Here is a 23,445-nt window from a genome sequence, read left to right as displayed (position 1 = left end):
CACCCCAACATATGTGTATTTACTCATAAGTGATACATATATATACAGCTATATATAAATAAAACATACCAGATGAGCATTTTAAAAGAATGAGATAATAGGAATATGCATTTTTGTATTTCTTCCCACACGGTCTCGGGAGTGTTCTGCACCCCGACACAGGCTTGGCAACCTGTGTGTCTTTCTCCTCCTGGGCGCTGGCTTACTGTCTCCTTGGCCTGCAGTTAGCTGGGGCTGCAGTGATGGGTGCCCGTATGCCCAAGCGTGGCCTGCCAGCATCTCTGCCTGCTCCTCCCCAGCAGGTGAGGGCATTCACTGGGACTTAGGGTGATGCAGAGCTGTGAGTCACAAGCCAGAAGGAGCCACAAAGCCAGAGGCCACTTGGAGCAACCACTTGGCCCCTCACCCAACTGCTGACGGGCTGAGTGGCTCAGAGACAACAGGCTTCTTTCTAAGCCACTGAGATTTGGGGCCTTGGGGACTGCGTAACAGATACAACTGTACTTGGTTATTGTAAACGACCAGGATCCCAGGAAGAGTAAACCAGGGTCAGAGTGCTCTGATCAAAGCAGTTTCATGGACTTCTTCATGTATGAGCTAAAGCAGTACGTGTGGCTCTCAGTCAATACAAGGTGATTTACCATCTTCTGATGCTGACGATTACTGAATATTTTATTTGTATATTTTGGGTTTACAGATTCAAACGCTGAAGAACAGCAGCAATTTATCACATAGAAATAAAGCAATTACTACAAGAAAAGCATTAGGAATGGCAGAGGCCGTAAGACACTTAATTTCAAGAGTGTTGTCAGGTTACCAGCTTGTTGTCGGACACTAGCTGTGTAAGGAACCAGGCGCACGGCAGAGCCGGGGAAGACCTGGGCTTGGACCCTAGGGCAGGCCCTCCCGGTGCCAGTCAGAGCTGCATGTAGATAGGCCAGTCAATCAGATCCCCGCGAAAGAAACGGGGTCATTCCACTGTTAGGAGCGATCCCAACTGATTAACCAGACGCGTAGCAAGTCAGTTCACTCTGGAGCCTCTCAAACTCAAGTTTTCATCCATTCCTCACTTTTTTCAACTCATTAAACTAAAGACTAAAACTGGATGGGTTGTCAGCTTTTAAAATATAGTTAGGTTTTCTAGTTACAACTACTAAGGGATTATTTCACTGGAGAACAGATTTCACTGTAGTATTTAACCCCAAACTCACACAATCTGTTCAGAATTAAGGTAACTTTGCCCCAGAATTATATAATTTTTCCTGACTATGAATTCAACATTCAAGAATTTTCTTTTGATAGCAAGAGCGGCAGAGAGGACAGGCGTGGAAAGGAGAGCTGTCCCCCAGGGAGAACTCCTCCAGGGCCAGGAGACATGTGTGGTGGAAGATGTGTGAGCAGGACAGGAGCGCGGTCTCCCGGGAGGGCGGGCGGCCACCGGCGCTGCGGGCGGAGAGCGGTGTGAGGCAGATGGGGCACTCGGGGGCCTCACGGCGCAGAGCCTGCAACAAGAGAGCGGGGCGTCATGCAGGTGCCCGATCCTCGCCGAGGACGCATCCTAGATCTCAGGAGAACTGTATACCAAGAGGCAAGGATCTTCCAAAAATAAAGCAGCTTCCTTCTGTGTTAAAATAACACTAATTATATCTATACTCTTACTCTTGTGAAAAATGGAAATGGATGGAAACCCACCTGTGATAAAAAATTTTAAGACAAAAATGGTTTGTAAAATGCTGAACATTAATAATATAGAATTCCTTTTAATTAAACAATACAGAGTAGTCTTTTTCAAAATACTTAACTATGTAGCTGCTAAACTACCTTAGAGATTTCCCTGTTTCTATGATTTTCTGAGTGAGTTTCTCCACGGGGGGATCTGGAGTCGCCCTTTCTTCCGTGGCTGCTGCAGACGCAGGGGAGGGCCGGCCAGCACTGGCAGCAAACCCCTCAGGAAGGTAACACGTCAGGCAGTGTTATCCCTTTGGTGTTTTCATTGTTCGCAAAATGGCACAAAAAAAGCAGAATTTCAAACTGAAGGGCCATGCTACTCACCCCGGAGCACAAGACCAAGGTCAGGGGTACCCCCGCGGGTGCAGGCACACAGGGCAGGGAGCCCAGGCCTGGTGGCCGCGTGGCTCCCCCAGCCTACCTGGGTCTGGATCCTCTCCCAGTCGTCCTCGGTGAGCTCGTGGCCGCACCTCTCCTCCAGCTGCTGCAGCACGCTTCGGTTCACGGCCAGGCAGTGGTCGATCTCTGAGAAGAGCTCGTCGATGTCCGTGTGGTAGGAGCACAGCATTCGGTGGCTGATTTCTGTGAACTGAGGAGGACAGAGGAGGGAACGAGCTTACGGGCCGAGAGTAGAATTCCGGGTGCAGGTGCAAGCGAAGCACTTTCTTGAGTCCTCACTACCCCTTTTACTGACTTTCCTCAATTCTCTGCCTCCGGATAATACTTTCTGGGGAAATAGACATATGCTTATTTACTTAATAACTCCAAGTCCAGATAATTTGTGCAGAGAGATTCCCACAAAAGTCACATCTGTAATCTAAACCAGTAAGCCTTGGTTATTGTTAGTAAGGAACTGGGATTAATAGTTGAGAGAGAGGAATTAAAACTTTACACAATTCGTCACATTATCATCCTGCTTGGGCATCATTTATTCTAATCTTAAGGAGGACTGTCACTGACGAGGTATGCTACCGCCAGGCGTTTCGTAACTAGAGCTGGTTCACATGGCTCTGCTTCCAGCCGTCTTCCCCCGTGCTTGCAGATTACGGATTAGCACTTTGGTGTGGCCGTTGAAAAAAAAGGAATCCAAGACAAAGACTATCGTTTTCTTTTAAGCTAGTTATTCATTCTGCGTTTCTCATAATTTGAAAACCCCCATTGCCTAAGGATGTTAAAAATATGTTTTCATGAGCTGAGGTGATCAGTTGTGGACAGTGGTGTGCCCCCTTGCTACAGAACACATCTTTAGGACTTAAAATTCTGTTTTCACTGCTACCATAAATATGGAGGCAGCATATTACATTTTATCAAACTTTTAAAAAGTTTGCTTTCAAAGCATTGCCTTAAATACAGTCTCTAATGTTCCCTCATACTAGTTCTTTTTATAAAGTACTATATTTTTGATACAAAATTATTTAGGAAAGCACAGTGATCTTATGACGTGTGATTGACCTGGAGTCCTTGGCGGTGGTGGCATGGCGTGCTGTTGCCTCCTGATGGCAACAAGCCTGAATTGCCAGGACGACCAAAAGTCGCTCCAGACCCTGCTGCTCCGAAGCATGTATGTGCCATGGGAGCCCACTCAGATGCGTCTATAAAGACAGATGTGCCTGGATGGCGTGGAGTCCCGGGACTCACGGGGGCCCCCAGCACGCTGGTTTTGCACCATTGAGTGGGAACATTGCTGACTGCGGGGCCGAGGTCCCTCCCTCCTCTCAGGTTGGCTGGTGCTCCAATGTGGAAATATTTACTATGTGATTCCCCTCATCTCTGTGAATTTTAATCTCCAAAATTAGGAATCTTCGACCCTTCTATATATGCCCTTTGTCAAGATGCCATCACTGCTTTTTTAAAAAGGGAAAATCCTGTAGTTATTGGTTTATTAGAAATTTAAAGTGTCTTAAACTTTCGTAGGGATTTTAGTAAGATAATTATTGTTCTGGTTACGGTTGTACAGGTTTTAGATGGTTTTCCCATAAGTCCTGCATGATTTTTCAGGACCACACACCTTAGCAGAAATGCCTGGATAGGTAACTGATATTGTGATGACAGAGGGCTTCAAGAGTCCAGGAGTCAATCTCCTTCGATGGGCTGGGAAGGAAGAATCGCTTCATGGATTTCAACTGAGTTGTAAGGATCTGGATGATCAGAGTAGGAGGAAGGGCATCGCTGTTGAGGGAATCTTATGAGAAAAGACTAGAAACAGCTAAGGCAAGGGTGGGGGCAGAGTGAATGGTTTTTATTAAAGAGATTTGGGGGTAGGACTGTGTTTGATTTTATTTTCCCCTCCCTAATCTTCTCTAAGTGGTGTATGATATACTTAGAAAAAACCGTTTAGTATAATTGTTTTAGAACTTTCTAAAATGTAAGACTTAGGAGCCACTCTAGATCAGCGTTGTCCAACAGGAATGTAACGGAGTCACATCTGTAATCTTAAAACTCGCTGGAGTCACATTTAAAAAGTTTTTAAAAAGGTGAAATTAAGTTTAATAATATATTTTATTTAGCCCAATGTATCACATATATGATTTCAAAAGGTATCAATTGAATAAACTATCAGTGAGATCTTGTACGTTCTTTTTTCCCGTTAAACAGGCCTTGACGTCCCATGTGCATTTGCAGCACATCTCCATCTGGACTGGCCTCACCTCAGGGGCTTCACAGCTACACGTGGCTCGTGGCTCTCTGGACAGGACAGCACAGCCTGAAGGCTCAGGAAGAAATGAACTAGAAGGAACTGGATCATTGCAGAGTGACCATGGCATCTGAGGCACCAAGAGGTCGCTAATCCAGGGCCAGCTCCTTGGTTCAACATTTGAAGACTGATAGAATGGCATAGAATGATCTGTTGGGTAAAGGGTCGTGACAGTGGTGGCTGTAACTTCTTGCTCTCTTGCTCGTCTTTCCCCAGCATGGAGCTGTCTATAGAAGTTGGTGTCTCATCCAGAAACCATATTTGCCATCCCCCTGTCCTAGGTGGGGCCACATGACAGAGCCCATCCAAATGGGAATGGGGTCTCCAAGCATGACACACAGGTCCCTGAGGCTCGGGGGATGGCAGAGCAAAAAGATGGAGGGAACAGTGCCTGCATCCCACAGAGGGGCATGCTGTACTCAGAGGTGAGACCAAAGCTTTTATTTTCAGTCACTGAAATTCGGGGGCTATTTGTTCCAGCAATTAGAAGTATCCTGATTCAGTGATTACGTCTGTTTCATGGAATTGGGCTGGATGAAATGAACTAAGCCTGTCAGAATCTGGAAGACATTTAGATGTGTGTGTGTGATATGGAGAAGATACATTCTAGATGGTGTAGGACTTTCTAGCTTTCAAATATTCCAATCTGCTGGACATCCCACGTGTATTTTTTTTTCTTTTTTAATGTGGAGCAACCTGGCAGAGTGCAGTGTTTAAGTCCCCTCCAGAAGCTGTGTATCTAAGGTCAGACTTCAGAAGGTCCTTCCTGGGCGTGGTGCTTCCTTCCAGTTTTCCTCCCTCCTACGGCTCAGGGAGGGAGTGGCGGTGGGAGCGAGCCCCAGCCTGGCCTTTGACCTTTGTCCTGGCCTTCATCGGGGCTGTTACAAGGGTGGGCGCTGGGTTTCAGTGAGGGGCCATGCTGTGATGCAGCCCTGATGGCTGACAGTTGGCAGTTTGAAGCCAGGCACCTGTGTTCTGGGGTTTTGTGGGCAACTGTCTTTTAGCCATACTTGCATACTGGGCAAAGATGCTTTCCTGTGATGAATCAAATTCTGCTTCACGCTGACTCTAATTATAATTGCCAGGCAGCTGTCTCTTAATTTACGGTCTTCAACGGGCAGTGTTTCCCAGGACTCTGATGGTCATTTCTTTGTTCCTCAGCCTTTCAAATATCTGATAATTTCTAAATTATTGAAAGTAAAAGAGTTCTCTGTACTTTGTAAAAGGAAGAATTACCTGGAAATATATACAATTGCCTTCCAATTAATGTAGGGTTTTTTCCAGCAAGATTAACCCTGAGCTAACATCAGCCACCAATCCTCTTCTTTTTGCTGAGGAAGACTGGCCCTGAGCTAACATCTGTGCCCATCTTCCTCTATTTTACATGGGACACCTGCCACAGCATGGCTCGACAAGCGGTGCATAGGTCCACTCCCGGGATCTGAACTGGCGAACCCCGGGCCGCCAAAGCAGGACATGCAAACTTAACCATTGCGCCACAGGCAGTCCCCAATTAATGTTTTATAATCAAGTTTTCTCTACCTTGGGTTTTCTTGAATTGTGAGATATTTCCCATATATACCTGAAAGGTAAGATCTTTCCTTCCTCCAAAATTAGATCTCAGAAGAAAAAGAGGTCACATTCTATTCCAGACCTTACAAAGTATTTTAGGTTAAGAGGCCTGTTCTCAAATTCCGAACACAGGAGTGCTATCTGGAGAAGACGCGCTAGTGTGACCTGGTCGCAGTCAGTATTCTTCTTAAGTGCATCCCAGACCAGGAGTATGAGCATCCCTGGTGGTGGTGGTGGTGGTAGTGGGGTTAGAAATGCAGATTCTCAGGCCTGCCCAGCCCTACTGGGTCGGAATCTGCTTCAGCAGTGCTGTTGGCACTCACCTTGCCATGTTTCCTTTGTTATTGTCAATTTGGGGCTGGGAGTCCTGTACTTCATATTGATAACACCCTACAGTGTTTTCCAAGGGTCTCCACCCCATCTTTAAATCTCTCGAGGTGCGTTGAAGTGGCAGGCACTTAATAAATACTTGTTGACAAAACGGACTTGTCAGTTTTGCAAATACAACAGGTAACACTGGGGAGGTGCCTCCAATGCTGAATACCCCAATCTTAATGCCAGTTGGTGTCACGTAGCAAAAAAGCTAATAAATGCTTCGATATGTTAGACTACGTGAGAATCACAGACTCCTTCTGTGCTCAGGTAGCTGATTCTGCAAAGATACCTAGCACAGAAGAAACAAATGTTGCTTTAGTTATATTCCACAAGTTTGATATCTATTTTGCTATGAATTCAGTTCAAAACATTTTCTAGAATTTCTTCTTTGACTAACGAGTGGGTTATTTACAACTGTTTGTTAATTTCCAAATGTGAGATATTTTGAGTTATTTGAAACATTTTTTATTTCCAGCTTAAGTCCACTGTGGTCTACGTGTTCTAAGCGCAGACAACGATGACGACGTTTCCGGTCAGTTCTGTAGGCGACGCGTCTGTACTTGAAAGACCACGTGTGCTGCGTCGAGCTGCGGGGTTCCACGTTGTGTCCAGGCCTTTGCTTCGAAAGCGGCTTTGTCTGACATCAGCACCCCAGCTTTCTCTGTGTCGAGTTTTCTTGGTAAATATATGTGTCTACACACACTGTATTCTTACGTTTTCATGCATAAGCATTTCCTCTAAGCAGCCTGTGGTCGGACCTGACTGTGACCGGCACACTCTGTCACGCGTCTGTGTGGGGGCTGACACACCACGGTGCGTGCAGCCTGTTCTGTTTGCTGACTGTCCGGCCGTTGGTTGTTTTTATCTCTGCTCTTCGTTTCAAGTGACATGTTTTATCTCTGTCTTTCTCTTTACTACTTTGAAGGTTAAAACTCCGTTTCTCTTCTTTTAGCTGCTACCCAAGAAACGCGTACTTAGATCATTCATGTCTAAAGTCAGTCAGAATTTTTATCCTCTCACTCAACACAAGGATCTTCAAGCGCTTCAGCCTGAGTTTCTTCTCCTGATTTATGTGACTGTCGTGTACTTAAGCTTGCTCACTCGCTCTCGGCCTCAGTTGACCCTGGAAGACGTCAGGACCCTGGTGTTGCCGAGTGGTATGGAGCAGACTCACCCTCCCTTCCACCACGGCCCTCCACTCCCTCCTTCTCAGGTCACAGACGTGGCATCTGGGATCACGTTCGTTCTTGATGAAAGCGTCCTACAGAATTCCCTGTCACAAGGCCTTGGAGTGGCACTCTCCCGGTTTTTGTTTGTCTGAAACAGGCTTTCCTTTGCCTCTGTTCTTGACTGACCCTCACTGGTGTTTGTAGAATTCTGTCTCCTGCCCTCCGAGGACTGCTGCCCTGCACCTCATCCCTCGGCTCCGCCTGCCTCTGGCGTCTTTCCCTTTGTGTTCTGCAGCTTCACTGGACATGCCTTCTTTTTTTAAAAAAATCTTATTGGGGCTCCTTGGGCTTCTTAAGTCTGTGTTTCCTTCTGCTCTGGAAAATTCTTAGCCTTTCTGCTTCACACCACTTCCTGTGCCCCAGTGTTGTCTTCCCTTCTGAATTCCAGTTCCTGGATGGAACCCCTCAGGTCCTTTCCTAGCCACATCCAGGTCCTGGAGCCACTAACACTGAGAATGCCAATGCAGGAGGAAAGGGGAACACGAGCCATCTGAGCCTCCCTAGCAGCAAGCCGAGGGCCCTGTGTTGGCAGGACATGCGCCCTGAGGAGTGAAATCTCGGTGGAGTCAGGGTTCCTCAGCATTTCAGCGGTTCTGGTGAGAATGAAATACATGTGTGTCCCAGGCAGAAATGCCAACGGTGGGATTCTGGTGATTCCACATGCGAATTAAATGCTCTTATATTTGCACTTAAAACTGGCCTCGTACAGTATAAAATTCTTGTGGGTAAGGTGGGCAGCATCCTGCAGCTCTCACCTTATCAAGAAGTGGCCCTACAGGTGCTCGCACCCTCTGCACCCATGGCCCCTCCGCCTGAACCTGCTCCCCGCACGCGCCTCTGGAACCACTCACCCCGTCCGGGACGGCGCCTGGCAGAGCCGGGGCCCTCCTGTCACCTGCCCCCTCCGCTCGGAAGGAAGGCCGGGCGCAGAGACGCCTGCGGAGGGTCGGGGTCGGGGTCGGGGTCGGGAGCGGGAGGGCCCGGGGAGGGGCCCGCGGCAGACGCGCACCCCCTCGCGGAGCCAGGCTCCTCCAGCTTTCCTCCGACGCCCGCGTCGCCTCCTCCAAACTGCGCCTGCCCCCTCCGGCTCCATCACACCTCCCCTCCCGAACCGCCTGGAGGCTGAGGTCCTGGGGCCTGCGCGCCTCTCCTCTCACCGCTTTCCCACCGTCTGGCCACACTGGCTCACGGGTCCCCAGGACAGGCGTCCGGGCCGCGTTTCCGCGACGGCGCCGCAGAAGGAGCCTCCTCGCAGCGGCTTCCTGCTGGCCGGCCCGGCTGCTCCCGCGCTCAGCGGCGCCCCGAGGAGCCCTGGGCTTCATCCTGGGGAGGCCGGAGCGCGCAGGGAGGAACTCTGCCTGTAGGTTTGCGGAAGGTTAGAGAGGAGGACGCCTGTACGCCCCACAGGACATATTCCACCGGAGTCAAGCACACGGCCCTTTCCGGGGGTTAGAGAAGGAACAACGCCTGGGCGGAGTGACTTTGAAGTTACTTCCCGTGGCCAGATTCAGTGAAGCCTGGGCGTTTAGCTATATCGTTACACTGACATTGGCTTGTTAATAAACAGACTGCAAATCCTTCGGTATATACTCATGCCAGATTTCTCGGAGTGAACTGCTGTGACTGTCCTGGTTCTGAAGCAGCTTCAAGTATTTGAAAATTAGCAAGGGTAATATTTAAAAAAATGAAACCACCTTTATTGAATACTTTTGTGGCCAATTCAGAGCACTGTCCCAGGTGTAGCGATTCTTAAATATTTCTTAAATGTCAGAGTCTCATGTGTTCAGCACCCCTCTTTGTTTATTTACTCCCTCAGTGTTATATGGGTCAGATGCCCCTAGTAAGCGAAAGGGCAAGAACTGGCAAAAAAAAAAAAAGGCCATTGAGTTCTAGTTTTTAAACTAATGGGTAATATTAATTCTAGAGAAACAGACAATACACAAAATTTTCCGTTTTCAAAAGAATGCATGTCTTCACATATTTTCCCTTTTAAGTCTTATATTTCAGATATTTGATAAGTAATTATGAGTTCAGGTTATTGATACGTAAAGCAATTACTCGTCATTGACAAGTAACATACAGGCTAAACAGTTAAAAAAATGTAGTAACATAACAAAAGTACCCAGGTGAACTCTGTCTGCCCAGGAGGCCTCTCCAAGTGATCCATCTTGATGTCAGCAAATTGCTTACTAATGTGTTGACTTATGGCCACCCTCAAAAGCAAAATGAAAAGCTTGGAATTTACAGCATATCAATGAATCAGTTGATAAGCTTTTACTGGTTTCATATCCTCCCAGTGTCCCTGCTTGGAGCCCCTTCAGGTTAGCAACAGAATGTTTGCCATCTCTATGTGATAAAGGAAGTCAAAGCACTAAACAAACGTTAAGACCATTACGCTGTTTGGCGAGATGTAAACGAAAAAAGCAAGAGCAGCCTCCTGCGAGGGTGTGGGGCGCAGCCTCTAAAGTCAGCCACAGTCTGACAAGTCACTAACCTCACTTTTTAAACAATGGGCAGGACTTTTAGCTTGGGTGGAGATAATATAATGCATTTGAAAAGTTTTAATTGCAGCAATAAAAGACCATACCTCAATTATATGACATACGCTAGCAGAATTTCTAGATAAGGATCAAAGGCATTCAAGGACCAACCACTGCCTTCTGGGCAACACTTGGGCTTTCAGTACACACTGGTGACAGGCATGAGCACAGGTCTCCCCTGACCTCTCGGGGGCTTTGATCTCAGTCCCCAAGACGGGATGCAGGAGTGCACAGGACCACTGTCTCATCCCGGGACAGCTTGGTGCCCGCTCTGACAAAGGCACTGCTGACTCAGGGTGAATTCTCTGACACTTACTCATGGGGACAAAACCCGCTCTTTGACCTGTTCAGTTCCTACCACCGGAGAGCAATCTATCTGAAAGAACCACACTGCAACACGACATCACTGCTCGGGTTCAGTCTCGTTGGGAACGTGCCAATGATATTTAAAGCCAGGCACACCTGGGAAGATACATTCTCAGTGTATGGAAGCATTACTGTTTGTGAAAAGATGGCCTCTGTTTTTATTAATTAGAACCCCCAATAGATGCATGGCAACTAAAGTCAGCAAAGACTTCGTTAATCCCTTCACTTCAGAGGAGTGAAGATGCAAGGCCACAGTTCTTTGACAAGGAAGACAGATTAATTTATAAAAATAGAATGGCTGGAGCTAATCTAATCTAGACTATTAAAAACAAATCCATCTTGGCAAGATCTTGAAACTTTAAAGGAAAGAAGTACTTCCTGATTTATTGTGCCTAAAAATATCACACTCTTATCCCTCTTTGCCCTTCTTTTCTATCAATTAGACTGCTTTTTCCCTTAAGGTAACTTATCTTTGGTCTAAAACAGTGGTTTCCAAGGAGGGCAAGGACATTTTCACCCATCTTCTAGCAAAGAAAAACAAGTCAATGGAGTGAAATTTTTATAAAGCTAAATGTCTTCAGTGTAAAGGAATATCCTTTAGTGTGTGGTCAAGTGCTTCCTACTCTTTTGGTTCTCAAATAGTCTTCCTTTTATGAGATGATTCTGACAATATATGGTTTTTAACTCTTACTTGGCAAGAGAAAGTTTTTAAAAGTGGGAATGACTTTCTTGGAGCCCCAAATTTCTCTTTGACAGTTCTTTAGACTCCCCAAATCTGGAAACCTTTGGAATACAGAAATGAAATGGATCGTTGGGAGAGAAAGGAGACTGTTGCAGTTTCTTGATCTCATTGACTAATGGGGGCAGCGATCTGACATTTATCTATCTTTGACCTTGGAACTCAATTTGGACATTCCAAATTGACTAAAAAATTTCAATTATTTAGACTAAAAATTAAATGAATTCGCATTAACATTCACCAATAGTCAGAATGGAGATACAGCTTAGAAATGTGACTCGTGGCACGTCACCCCCATATTAAAGAACTATTGTTCCACAGATAATTAAGAGTTTATCATATCCAATATTATTATTTACTGCACATTTTGCTCTGTAAACTTTCCAGTTTCTAAAATTCAAACACTACAGCTGTAGTGGTTCATTGGTCTCACGTTCCGTGCACATTTACGTTGTACGGAGGGTGACAGGGTGAACAGGCGTGTGAAAAGACGAGTCTCAAAAGGCAGAGCTGAAAGGCCAGCCTCTGTAGGAAAACCTGGCATTTCTGGAATGTTGCTGACCATGTCACAAAGCTAGTCTCCCACCCACAGGAGTCTTGATAAAGTCATTGTTCCTTCTGGCTTTGGAATTTATTTGTTTTTCTAATGGGTGTATTACTAGGAAACCTATAGACGCTGATTCTTCGGAGGCTAGACTTTAGCCCACATGTTCAGTTCTGGAAAACTCGAAGGAGGAAAATAATGAGAAACCAAGACCAAGAATTATATTTTTATCTGAAATATCTTAATCTGTGATTTCTAGATTTCAAAAGTCACTTTTTACACACAAGCTTATGTTAAACAAAATATTTTTATAGGTATTTAAAGGAAAACAATCAGTTGAAACATTTTTTTTACGGAAACACGTTTGTTTCTTGATGAAAATAAAATTCTGTTTCTATCACTAGAAAAATGCTATTTAATTATTTTTATAAAATAGCGTATACTATTAAACTATGATAAAAGTCTTTTCTAAAGGCACTTCTGGGTGAGGATTCCTTTTTCCTAACTCAGGGTGGACAGGCGTTTCATATGTCTAATGTTTATTTGTTATTAGGCTGTTCTGGTTTCTAACTGTAAAATATTTATTCTTCTCACATGATTACATTTTTAAAAAAGCACAAGATGGAGCCAGCCCAGTGGCACAGCAGTTAAGTTCACGTGCTCCACTTCGGCGGCCCAGGGTTTGCTGCTTCAGACCCTGAGTGCAGACCTACATGCCACTTATCAAGCCACACTGTGGAGATGACCCACATAGAAAGTAGAGGAAGATGGGCACGGATGTTAGCTCAGGGCCAGGCTTCCTCAGCAAAAAGAGGAGGATTGGCCACAGATGTTAGCTCAGGGCTAATCTTCCCCCCCCCCCCAAAAAAAAGCACAAGAAAACAGTCAAAACCCCTAGACTTTAATATATGTATAAGCAAATATTCCATTGTTATGAAAAATTCAAATAAAGATGTGCATTTTGTCTTATCAACAAGGACAGATCACCATCCAGTGTTTTCTTAGTGTTTTTTTCTACAAACCAGCCTTCGGAGAGCAGGGAAAGCCATGGCAGCTGCCCCGTAGGCTGGAGTGCCCACGGTGCACAGCCAGCTTGTGCTGGGGCTGCTCAGCACAGCAGAGTGCAGGCAGGGTGCCCGTAAAATTCCAAATGCATGGTCAATCCTATTCCTTTGGGAGTTAGAAATTTTATTAAATTTATGTAATGGGGGAAAACACATTTTAGTCACATCCAAAATAAAATGTCAATCATTTTATTCAAGGCTTTTATTTCATCAGAAAAAAATTTTTAATTATAATTATTTTTTCCCAACTTCATTGAGATATGACATTCACATATAACACTATGTAAGTTTAAGGGGTACAATGTGATGATTTGATACATGTATATATTGCAAAGTGTTTACCACAATGAGGTTAGTTAACACATCCAATCACCTTACATAAATAATTACCATTTATTTTTTGTGGTGAGAACATTTAAGATCTACTCTTAGCAACTTTCCAGTATATAATACAGTATTGTTAACTATAGTCACCATGCTGTACATTAGACCCCCAGAACTTATACATCTTATAACTGGAAGTCTGTACCTTTGACCGACATCTCCCCATTCTCCCCTCCAAGCCTCTTGCAACCACCATTCTACTTTCTGTTTCTGTGAGTTCTACTTTTCCAGATTGCACATATAAGTGAGATCATACAGTATTTGTCGTTCTCTGTCTGGTTTATTTCACTCAGCATAAGGCTCTCAAGGTCCATCCATGTGTTGCAAAGGTGTGATTTCTTTCTCACAGCTGAATAATATTCCACAATATATATTACCCATTCATCCATAGACAGACACTTCCATTGTCTCCATGTCTTGGCTACTGTGAATAGTGCCATGATCAACATGGGGGTTCAGGTCTCTTTGAGATTTATTTAACTTCCTTTGGATAAATGCCCAGAAGTGGGATTGCTGGAATATAGTAGTCCTCTTTTTAATTTTTTGGAGAACCTCCATACTGTTTTCCACAGTGGCTAGACCAGGTTTCATTTCTACCAACATTGCAAATGGTTCCCTTTTTTCCACATCTTTCCTAGTATTTGTGATTTCTTGTCTTTTTTTTTTTTTTATGTTTGGCACCTGAGCTAACAACTGTTGCCAATCTTTTTTTTTTCTTTCTGCTTTTTCTCCCCAAACTCCCCCAGTACATAGTTGTATATTTTAGTTGTAGGTCCCTCTAGTTGTGGCATACGGGACGCCACCTCAATGTGGCCTGATGAGCGGTGCCATGTCTGCACCCAGGATCTGAACCAGCGAAACTCTGGGCCACCGCAGCAGAGTGCGCGAACTTAACCACTCAGCCACGGGGCCGGCCCTTTGTCTTTTTGATAATAGTCATTCTAACAGGTGTGAGGTGATATCTCACTGTGGTTTTGATTTGCATTCCCTGATGATTAGTGATGTAGAGCACCGGTTCGTGTACCTGTTGCCCATCTGTATATCTTCTTTGGAAAAATGTCTACTCAGCTCCTCTGCCCATTTTTTAATCAGATGTTTAGTTTTTGGTTTTTTTGCTTTTAAAGTTTTATGAGTTCCTTATATATTTTGGATATTAACCCCTTATCAGATATATGATTTGCAAATATTTTCTCCCAATTTGTAGGTTGTTTTTTCACTGTGTTGATTGTTTCCTTTGTTGTGAAGAAGCTTTTTAGCTTGATGTAGTCGTGTTTACTTATTTTTGCTTTTCTTGTTTGTGCTTTTGGTGTTATATCCAAAAAATGCCAAGACCAAAGGCAAGGAGATTTCCCCCTATGTTTTCTTTCAGGAGTTCTGTGGTTTCAGGTCTTAAGTTTAAGTCTGTGATCCATTTTGAGTTAATTTTTGTTATACCCTCTTGCTGAACTGCCTTCTTTGTCATTCTGTAGTGACCTTGTCTCTTGTTGCAGCCTTGAGTTAAAGTCTGTTTTGTCTGATAGAAATACAGTTGTCTCTGCTCTCTTGTGGCTTCCACTTACATGGAATATCTTTCTCTGTCTCTTCACTTTAAGCCTATGTGTGTCCTTAAAGCTGAAGTGACTCTCTTGTAGGCTGCATACAGTTAGATCTTGTCTTTTATCCACCAGCCATTCTATGCTTTTGATTGGAGAAATTAATCCACTTACGTTTAGAGTAATCATTGATAGGTAAGAACTTACTAATGTGATCTTATTGTTTTGTGGTTCCCTTGTACCTTTCTCCCTGTCTTGCTGCCTTCTTTGTGAATTGATGATTTTCCGTAGTAGTATGCTCTGATTCCCTTCTCTTTGTCTTTGTGTATTTCCTATAGAGTTTTGCTTTGTGGTTACCATGAAGCTTACATAAAACATCATAAAGATATAAGTCTATTTTACACTGATGATGACCTAAATACAATTACATACAAAAACTCTACCCTTTTATGCCCCCTTTTATGTTTTTGATGTCACAATTTACCTCTTTTTATATAGTGCATTGATTAATGAATTATTGTAGCTATAGCTGTTTTTAATACTTTTGTCCTTTAACCTTTATAAGAAAGTTAAGTGGTTAACAACCCACCATATCACAATAGTATTAGAGTATCCTGAATTTGACTATATACTTACTGTCACCAGTGTGTCATGTATGTTTTCATGTTACTAACTGATGTCCTTTTGTTTCAGCTTGAAGAACTTTGAGCATTTCTTATAAGGCAGGTCTAGTAGTGATGAATTCCCTCAGCTTTTGTTTGTCTGGGAAAGTCTTTGTCTCTCTGTCTTGCTGAAGGACAACTTTGCTGGATAGAGTATTCTTGGTTGGCAGTTTTTTCCTTTCAGCATTTTGAATATATCATCTCATTCTCTCCGGGCCTGTAAGGTTTCTGCTGATAGCCTATAGGCATGCTCTTGTAAGTTATAAGTTTATTTTTTTCTTTCTGCTCTTAAGATTCTCTCTGTCACTGATTTTTGACAGTTTTATTATAATGAATCTTGGAGAAGATCTCTTTAAATTGAGTTTGTTTGGGGCCTATGAGCTTCATGAACTCGGATGTCCAGATCTCTCCCCAATTTGGGACGTTCTCAGCCATATTTCTTTAAGTAAGCTCTCTGTTCCCTTCTCCCTCTCTTCTCCTTCTGGGACTCCAATAATTTGCATATTGCTTCTCTTGATGGTATCCCAAAGATCCTGTAGGGTTGCTTCACTCTTTTTCATTCTTTTTTCTTTGTTCTCCTCTAACTGGATAATTTCAAAGGTTTTGCCTTCTACTTCACAGATTCTTTCTTCTGCTTGATCCTTTCTGATGTTGATGCTTTCTATTGAACTCTTCATTTCATTCACTGTATTCTTCAGCTCCAGAATTTGTTTGGTTCTTTTTAAATGTCTCTATCTCTCTTTTAAACTCACTTTGTTCATGTATTGTTTTCATGATTTTGTCGAATGGTCTTTCTGTGTTTTCTTGTAGGTCATAGAACTTCCATAAAACACCTATTCTGAATTATTTGTCAGGTGAATCACAGATCTCCATGTCTCAGGGTTGTTACTGGCAGATTAATGTGATCCTTTGGTGGTGTCATGTTTCCTTGATTTTTATGTTCCTTAAAGTCTTGTGTTGCTGTCTTTGCATATGAATTAGCAGTTGCTTCCTCCAGTCTTCGCTGACTGACTTCAGGAGAGGGATAACTTCCATCAGCCCTGCTAAGTATTCTGAACCTTTCTCAGCCCTTCCATGGATGAACCTGCTCCACGCTTCTTGCTCCCTCTTTTAGCAGAATTCTTAAGCTTGTGTGTCTTCTCTCGATCCTGCAAGGCACCAGGGTGGACACTGACAGCCTCCCTTTTGCTCTCCCAAGGGTGAAGCTCAAGCCCAAGTTTGTGGTCTCTCCCTGGCCTGCAGATTTGGGCTGGCTTCTTCATGTGCTCACTTAGCTGTATGCCAAAGCTTGCTTTCACATCAGGAGTGTGCACAGGGAGCAGGCCACAGGGTGTGGATGAGGTGCCTGGAGCACTGGGGGCCAGTTGCAGGGGATCTGCAGGTGAGGTATGCCCAGCAGGTCATGGGCAGGCTTCTTGATGGAGTCCTCAACACCATCAGTAGGATCCACATCTCTTTAATGTCCTCTGAGAGTCCTATTTGCTGTTATCCCAGCCTCTTCCCACCCCTAGTCATGCAGCTCATGACTCAGTAGTCTGGATGGTGCAAGAGAAAGATGAGCCTCTTGGGCAGCATCCCACATAGCTGGAGAAGCCAGGTGCTCACTCATGCTCTCACTTTCCCCCATGGGAGAAATCACGGGTGAGATCTCTCTCGGCGTTGAGCTGAGCTTCCTTGGGGGATGGGTGATGTTGGTAAAGTCAAATTGTTCCTCTGACCCTCTCTAATGCATCCAAACTTGTATTCTTTTGTTCCAACTGTGTGCTGGAACTTTTCCTCAGAAAACCTGGACTTCTACTAAGGCTCTCTCATCTGTGGGTGACAGTCTAAGGCACTGCTCTCCAGGGCTCCCAGACTGTGGCAGAGAGGGGCTGGAGCAGGTCCATGGGCCACGTCAGGGCCCACAGCGGGGACTGGGGTGTGTATGCCTATTGCCTGACAGATGGCTGGGCGAGACTCCTCCTGGGTCCCTTGGTCTATGGTGCTGGATCCCAGAGCTCCAGCAAAAGCACTTTTGCCCATGGATGGATACTAAACTGTTGTTGCTGGGGGTGGGGATATGAGCAAGGGATATTTTATTTGGCTACGTTGCTGATGTCACCCCTAGAAAAAAATTTTTTCTTATCAGTACTTGTACATTCCTTGTTAAGTTTATTTTTAGGTATTAATGATTATGAAAGGGATCCAGTTCCATTGCATTTTATATCTGATTATTGTTGCTTTACAAGAAACAATTAATTATTGCATATTTATCTTGAATTTGCACATCTTGTAATAATTTAGTTCTAATAATTTTTCAAATGATTTTATAGATTTTTAAATCCATATGTATAGAAACATATATGAATTATACACACACACACACTGTATTTTGTTTTCTTGTATTACGGCATTGGCAAGGATTGGCCAAAGTGTGATGATAGTGGATAATCTATTTTGCATCTTTAGGGTTTCACTATCTAAAATAATGTGTTTTTAGTTTCTGATATATAGTCTTTATTATGACAAGGGAATTTCATTTAGTTCCAGTTTGCTGATTCTCATTGTTAGGAATGGCTGTTAAAGTTAATATCTTTTTAGTAAAGATGGAGATGCTTTAATATAATTTTTCTAATTTTTATACTTCTTTCCATGTTTGTTATTTTTATAGGAAGTAATTTCAAGTAGTTTTTTCAGATTTAATGGCATGAAGTTGTATACAATAGTCTCTTATAATTTTAAAATGATTTCCACATAGATGGTTATGCCTTCCATTCTGTGTCTGCATTCTGCTTTATCTAATTTGTTTTAACTCTGGTGAGAATTTACCTTGTAGTTGTTATTGTTTTTTAAACTCTGATGAGATATTTATCTTATAGTTTCTTTTTCCCAAAATACTAGCTATTGGCTTCACTTAACAGTTTTACATTTTTCCTAATAAATGACTTTTTTTATCTTTATAATTTCTACTTCCTACATTTAAAAATTTTTAGTGTTGTTTATTTAACTTTCTGATCTGTTATTTCATTATTTTTCACCTCTCTTGTTCAATAGTAAATGTACTTGACACTAATAACTGTCCTCTGAGTACATTTTTAACTATTTACACAGAATACTAGTGTTCTCATTGTCACAAACACCAGAATAGTGTTTAATTTGGATTCTAAATTTCCAAATACACTTTAAAATTCATTTTATTGTGATTTTCTATTTTATTTCATTTTTTTCATTTGCCTCATTTTTGAAAATTTATATATTTTTTATTTTATTGAGGTAATAATAATTTATAACATTGTGAAATTTCAGTTGTACATTATTATTTGTCAGTCATCATATAGATGTGCCCCTTTCCTCCTTGTGCCCACTCCCAACCCTCTTCCTGACTGGTAACCACCAATCTTTTCTCTTTGTCCATGTGTTAGTTTATCTGTCACATAGGGGTGAAATCATATGGTGTTTGTCTCTCTCTCTCTGGCTTATTTCACTTAACATAATACCCTCAAGGTCCATCCATGTTGTTGCAAATGGGATGATTTTGTCTTGTTTTTTTTTTTTTTTTTAAGATTTTTCTTTTTCCTTTTTCTCCCTAAAGACCCCCGGTACATAGTTATATATTCTTAGTTGTGGGTCCTTCTAGTTGTGGCATGTGGGATGCTGCCTCAGCGTGGCTCATGAGCGGTGCCATGTCCGCACTCAAGATTCAAACCAGCGAAACACTGGGCCGCCTGCAGCAGATCGCACGAACTTAACCACTCGGCCATGGGGCCGGCCCCTGTCTTTTTTTTTGACTGAGTATATTTCATTGTATGTATACCACATCTTCTTTATCCAGTCATCAGTCGGTGGGCACTTGGGTTGCTTCCACATCTTGGCTATGGTGAAAAGTGGTGCACTGAACATAGGGCTGCATTAAGTCTCTCTGAATTGTTGATTTCAAGTTCTTTGGATAAATACCCAGTAGTGGGATAGCTGGGTCATATGGTATTGCTATTTTTAATTTTTTGAGAAGTCTCCGTACTGTTTTCCATAGTGGCTGCACCAGTTTGCATTCCCACCAGCTTTGTTCATAAGGGTTCCCTTTTCTTCACATCCTCTCCAACATTTGTTATTTTTGTCTTGGAAACTGTAGTCATTCTAATGGGTGTAAAGTGATATCTCAGTGTAGTTTTGATTTGCATTTCCCTGATGATTAGTGATGTTGAACATCTTTTCATGTGCCTGTTTGCCATCTGTATATGTTCTTTGGAGAAATGTCTGTTCAGATATTCTGCCCCCTTTTTGGTCAGGATGTTTGTTTTTTTGTTGTTGAGTTGTGTGAGTTCTTTAGATATTTTGGAGATTAACCCCTTGTCAGGTATACGATTTCCAAATATTTTCTCCCAGTTGGTGGGTTATCTTTTCGTTTTGTTCCTGGTTTCCTTTAACTTGCAGAAGTTCTTTAGTCTGATGAAGTCCCATTTGTTTATTTTTTCTTTTGTTTCCCTTGCCTGAGTATTCATGGTATTTGAAAAGATCCTTCTAAGGCAGATGTCAAAGAACGTACTGCCTATATTTTCTTCTAGGAGTTTTCTGATTTCATGTCTTACCTTCAAGTCTTTAATCCATTTTGAGTTACTTGTCGTGTATGGCAAAAGATAATGGTCTACTTTCATTCTTTTGCATGTGGCTGTCCACTTTTCCTAACACCATTTATTGAAGAGACTTTCCTTTCTCCATTGTATGTTCTTGGCTCCTTTGTCAAAGATTAGCTGTCCATAGATGTATGGTTTTATTTCTTGGCTTTCAATTCTATTCCATTTATCTGTGTGTCTGTTTTCATACCAGTACCATGCTGTTTTGATTACTATAGCTTTGTAGTATATTTTGAAATCAGGGATTGTGATGCCTCCAGCTTAGTTTTTTTCTCAGGATTGCTTTAGCTATTCAGCGTCTTCTGATGCCCCATATGAATTTTAGGGTTCTTTGTTCTATTCCTATGAAGAATGTCATTAGGATTCTGATTGAGATTGCATTGAATCTGTAGATTGCTTTGGGTAGTGTGGACATTTTAACTGTATTTATTCTTCCAATCCATGTGCATGGAATATCTTCCCATTTCTTTATGTCATCATCGATTTCTTTCGATACTGTCTTATGGTTTTCATTGTATAGCTCTTTCAGCTCCTTGGTTAAATTTATTCCTAGATATTTTTTTTGCGATTGTAAATAGGATTGTATTCTTGAGTTCTCTTTCTGTTAGTCTGTTATTAGAGTATAGAAATGCAACTGATTTTTGTAAGTTGATTTTGTACCCTGCAACTTTGGTGTAGTTGTTGATTATTTCTAATAGTTTTCTGATTGATTCTTTAGGGTTTTCTCTATATAAAATTATGCTGTCTGCAAACAGCGAGAGTTTGACTTCTTCATTGCCAATGGGGATGCCCTTTATTTCTTTTCATGCCTAATTGCTCTGGTCGAAACCTCCAGTACTATGTTGAATAAGAGTGGTGAGAGTGGGCACCCTTGTCTTGTCCCTGTTCTCAGAGGGATGGCTTTCAGTTTTTCCCTGGTGATTATGATGCTGGCTGTGGGTATGTCATATATGGCCTTTATTATGTTGAAGTATTTTCCTTCTATACTCATTTTATTGCAAGGTTTTATCATAAATGGATGTTGGATCTTGTCAAATGCTTTCTCTGCATCTATTGAGATGATCATGTAGTTTCTATTCTTCATTTGTTAATGTGGTGTATCACACTGATTGATTTGCAGATGTCGAACCATCCCTGTGTCCCTGGTATAAATTCCATGTGATCATAGTGTATGATCCTTTTAATGTATTGCTGTACTCAGTTTGCCAATATTTTGTTGAGGATTTTTGCATCTATGTTTATCAGTGATATTGGCCTGTAATTTTCCTTCTTGGTGCTGTCCTTGTCTGGCTTTGGCATCAGGGTGATGTTGGCCTTGTAAAACATGTTAGGAACTATTCCATCTTCTTCAATTTTTTGGAAAAGTTTGAGAAGGATAGGTATTAAATATTCTTTGAATGTTTGGTAGAATTCTCTAGAGAAGCCATCTTGTCCTGGACTTTTATTTTTTGGGAGGTTTTTGATTACTGTTTCAATCTCTTTACTTGTGATTGGTCTATTCAGATTCTCTATTTCTTCTTGACTCAGTTTTGGGAGGTTGTATGAGTCTAATAATTTATCCATTTCTTCTAGATTGTCCAATTTGTTGGCATATAGTTTTTTCATACTATTCTCTTATAGTCCTTTGTATATCTGTGGTATCCATTGTAATTTCTCCTCTTTCATTCCTAAGTTTTTGTATTTGAGCCTTGTCTCTTTTTTCTTAGTGAGTCTGGCCAAGGGTTGTCAATTTTGTTTACCTTCTCAAAGGACAAGCTGTTAGTTTCATTGATCCTTTCTACTGGTATTTTTTGTTTAAATTTCATTTATTTCTGCTCTAATAATTATTATTTCCCTCCTTCTCCTGACTTTGGGCTTTGTTTGTTCTTCTTTTTCTAGTTCTGTTAGGTGTAGTTTAAGACTGTTTGAGATTTTTCTGGTCTGTTAAGGTGGGCCTGCGGTGCTATGAATCTCCCTCTTTGGGCCACTTTTGCGGTATCCCATATGAGATGGTATGGTGTATTTTCATTTTCATTTGTCTCCAGATATTTTTTTATTTCCCTGTTAATTTCTTCAATGATCCATTGGTTGTTCAGTAGCACGTTGTTTAGTCTCCACATATATTTCACTTTCCCAGCTTTTTTCTTGTAGTCAATTTCTAGTTTCAGAGCATTATGGTCTGAAAAGATGCTTATTATTTCAATCTTCTTAAATTTATTGAGGCTTGCCTTGTTTCCCAACATATGGTCTTATCTTTGAGAATGTTCCATGTGCATTTAAGAAGAATGTGTATTCTGCTGTTTTTGCTTTTCATCATTTTTTTTTTGAGGAAGATTAGCCCTGAGCTAATATCTGCTGCCAATCCTCCACTTTTTGCTGAGGAAGACCGGCCTTGAGCTAACATCCATGCCAATCTTCCTCTACTTTATACGTGAACAGCGAATCCCGGGCCGTCGAAGCAGAATGTGCAAACTTAACTGCAGAGCCACCAGGCTGGCCCCTATTCTGCTGTTTTTGGATGGAGTGTTCTGTATATATCTGTTAAGTCCGCCTGGTCTAGATTTTTGTTTAAGTCCACTATTTCCTTGTTGACTTTTTGTCTGGATGACCTATCCATTGATGTAAGTGGTTGTTAAGGTCCCCTAGTATTATTGTGTTGTTGTTAAAATCTCCTTTAGGTTTGTTAATAGTTGCTGTATGTACTTTGGTGTTCTTGTCTTAGGTGCATACATATTTATAAGTGTTATGTCTTCTTGGTGAAGTGTCGCTTTTATCATTATATACTGCCCCTCTTTGCCTCATTGCCTTTTTTTTATCTTGAAGTCTATTTTGTCTGACATAAATATGGCAAAACCTGCATTCTTTTGTTGCGATTAGCTTGGAGTATCATCTTCCATCCCTTCACTGTGAGCCTGTGTTTGTCTTAGAGCTGAGATTTTTTTTTCCTGGAGGCAGCATAGTGTTGGGTCTTATTTTTTAATCCACTCTGCCACGCTGTGTCTTGTGATTGGAGACGTCAATCCGTTTGCATTTGGAGTGATTCTTGATGGCTGAGGGCTTAATGCTGCCGTTCTGTCCCTTGTTCTCTGGTCGTTCTTATTTCCCTTGTTTCTTGTCCTGTCTATTTCAGACTGCCACTTCAGTTTGGTAGTTCTCTATGATGGTTTTCTCAGTTTTCTCTTTATATAGCAGTTGCGTCTCTGCTCTAATTATTTGCTTAGTGGTTACCGTGAGGTTTGTATGTAAAATCTTGCAGATGAGATAGTCCATTTTCTGATAGCCTCTTATTTCCTTAATCTAAGCAGGTTCCATCCCTTTACTCTTCCCCTTCTAAGTTACTGTTGTCACAACTTATTCTCTTTTGTGCTATGAGTTTGTGGTTAAAATGACAAAATTATACTTATTTTTGATGTTTTCCTTCCCTTT

General features: G+C 42.2%; 1 protein-coding gene across 3 annotated transcripts in view; it reads right to left on the bottom strand.

Moving 5' to 3' along the window:
* Window positions 1-648: 648 nt before the first annotated feature.
* The window catches only part of RNF32 (ring finger protein 32), a 44,644-nt gene continuing 21,847 nt past the window's right edge, over window positions 649-23,445 (bottom strand). For 2 of the 3 annotated variants that reach the window (XM_008530583.2, XM_070618073.1), the window contains 2 exons: window positions 2,150-2,317; window positions 649-1,502 (listed from right to left, as the gene is read on the bottom strand). In XM_008530583.2, the coding sequence (XP_008528805.2) occupies window positions 1,275-1,502; window positions 2,150-2,317 (396 nt within the window). In that variant the 3' untranslated portion in view covers window positions 649-1,274. Of the gene's footprint in view, window positions 1,503-2,149; window positions 2,456-23,445 lie in introns of all 3 variants that reach the window. The other variant, XR_011539655.1, reaches the window with a different exon arrangement.

This window comes from Equus przewalskii, chromosome 4 (assembly GCF_037783145.1).
Source record: "Equus przewalskii isolate Varuska chromosome 4, EquPr2, whole genome shotgun sequence".
Lineage (NCBI taxonomy): Eukaryota > Metazoa > Chordata > Mammalia > Perissodactyla > Equidae > Equus > Equus przewalskii.
This window is presented reverse-complemented; position numbering and strand designations above follow the sequence as displayed.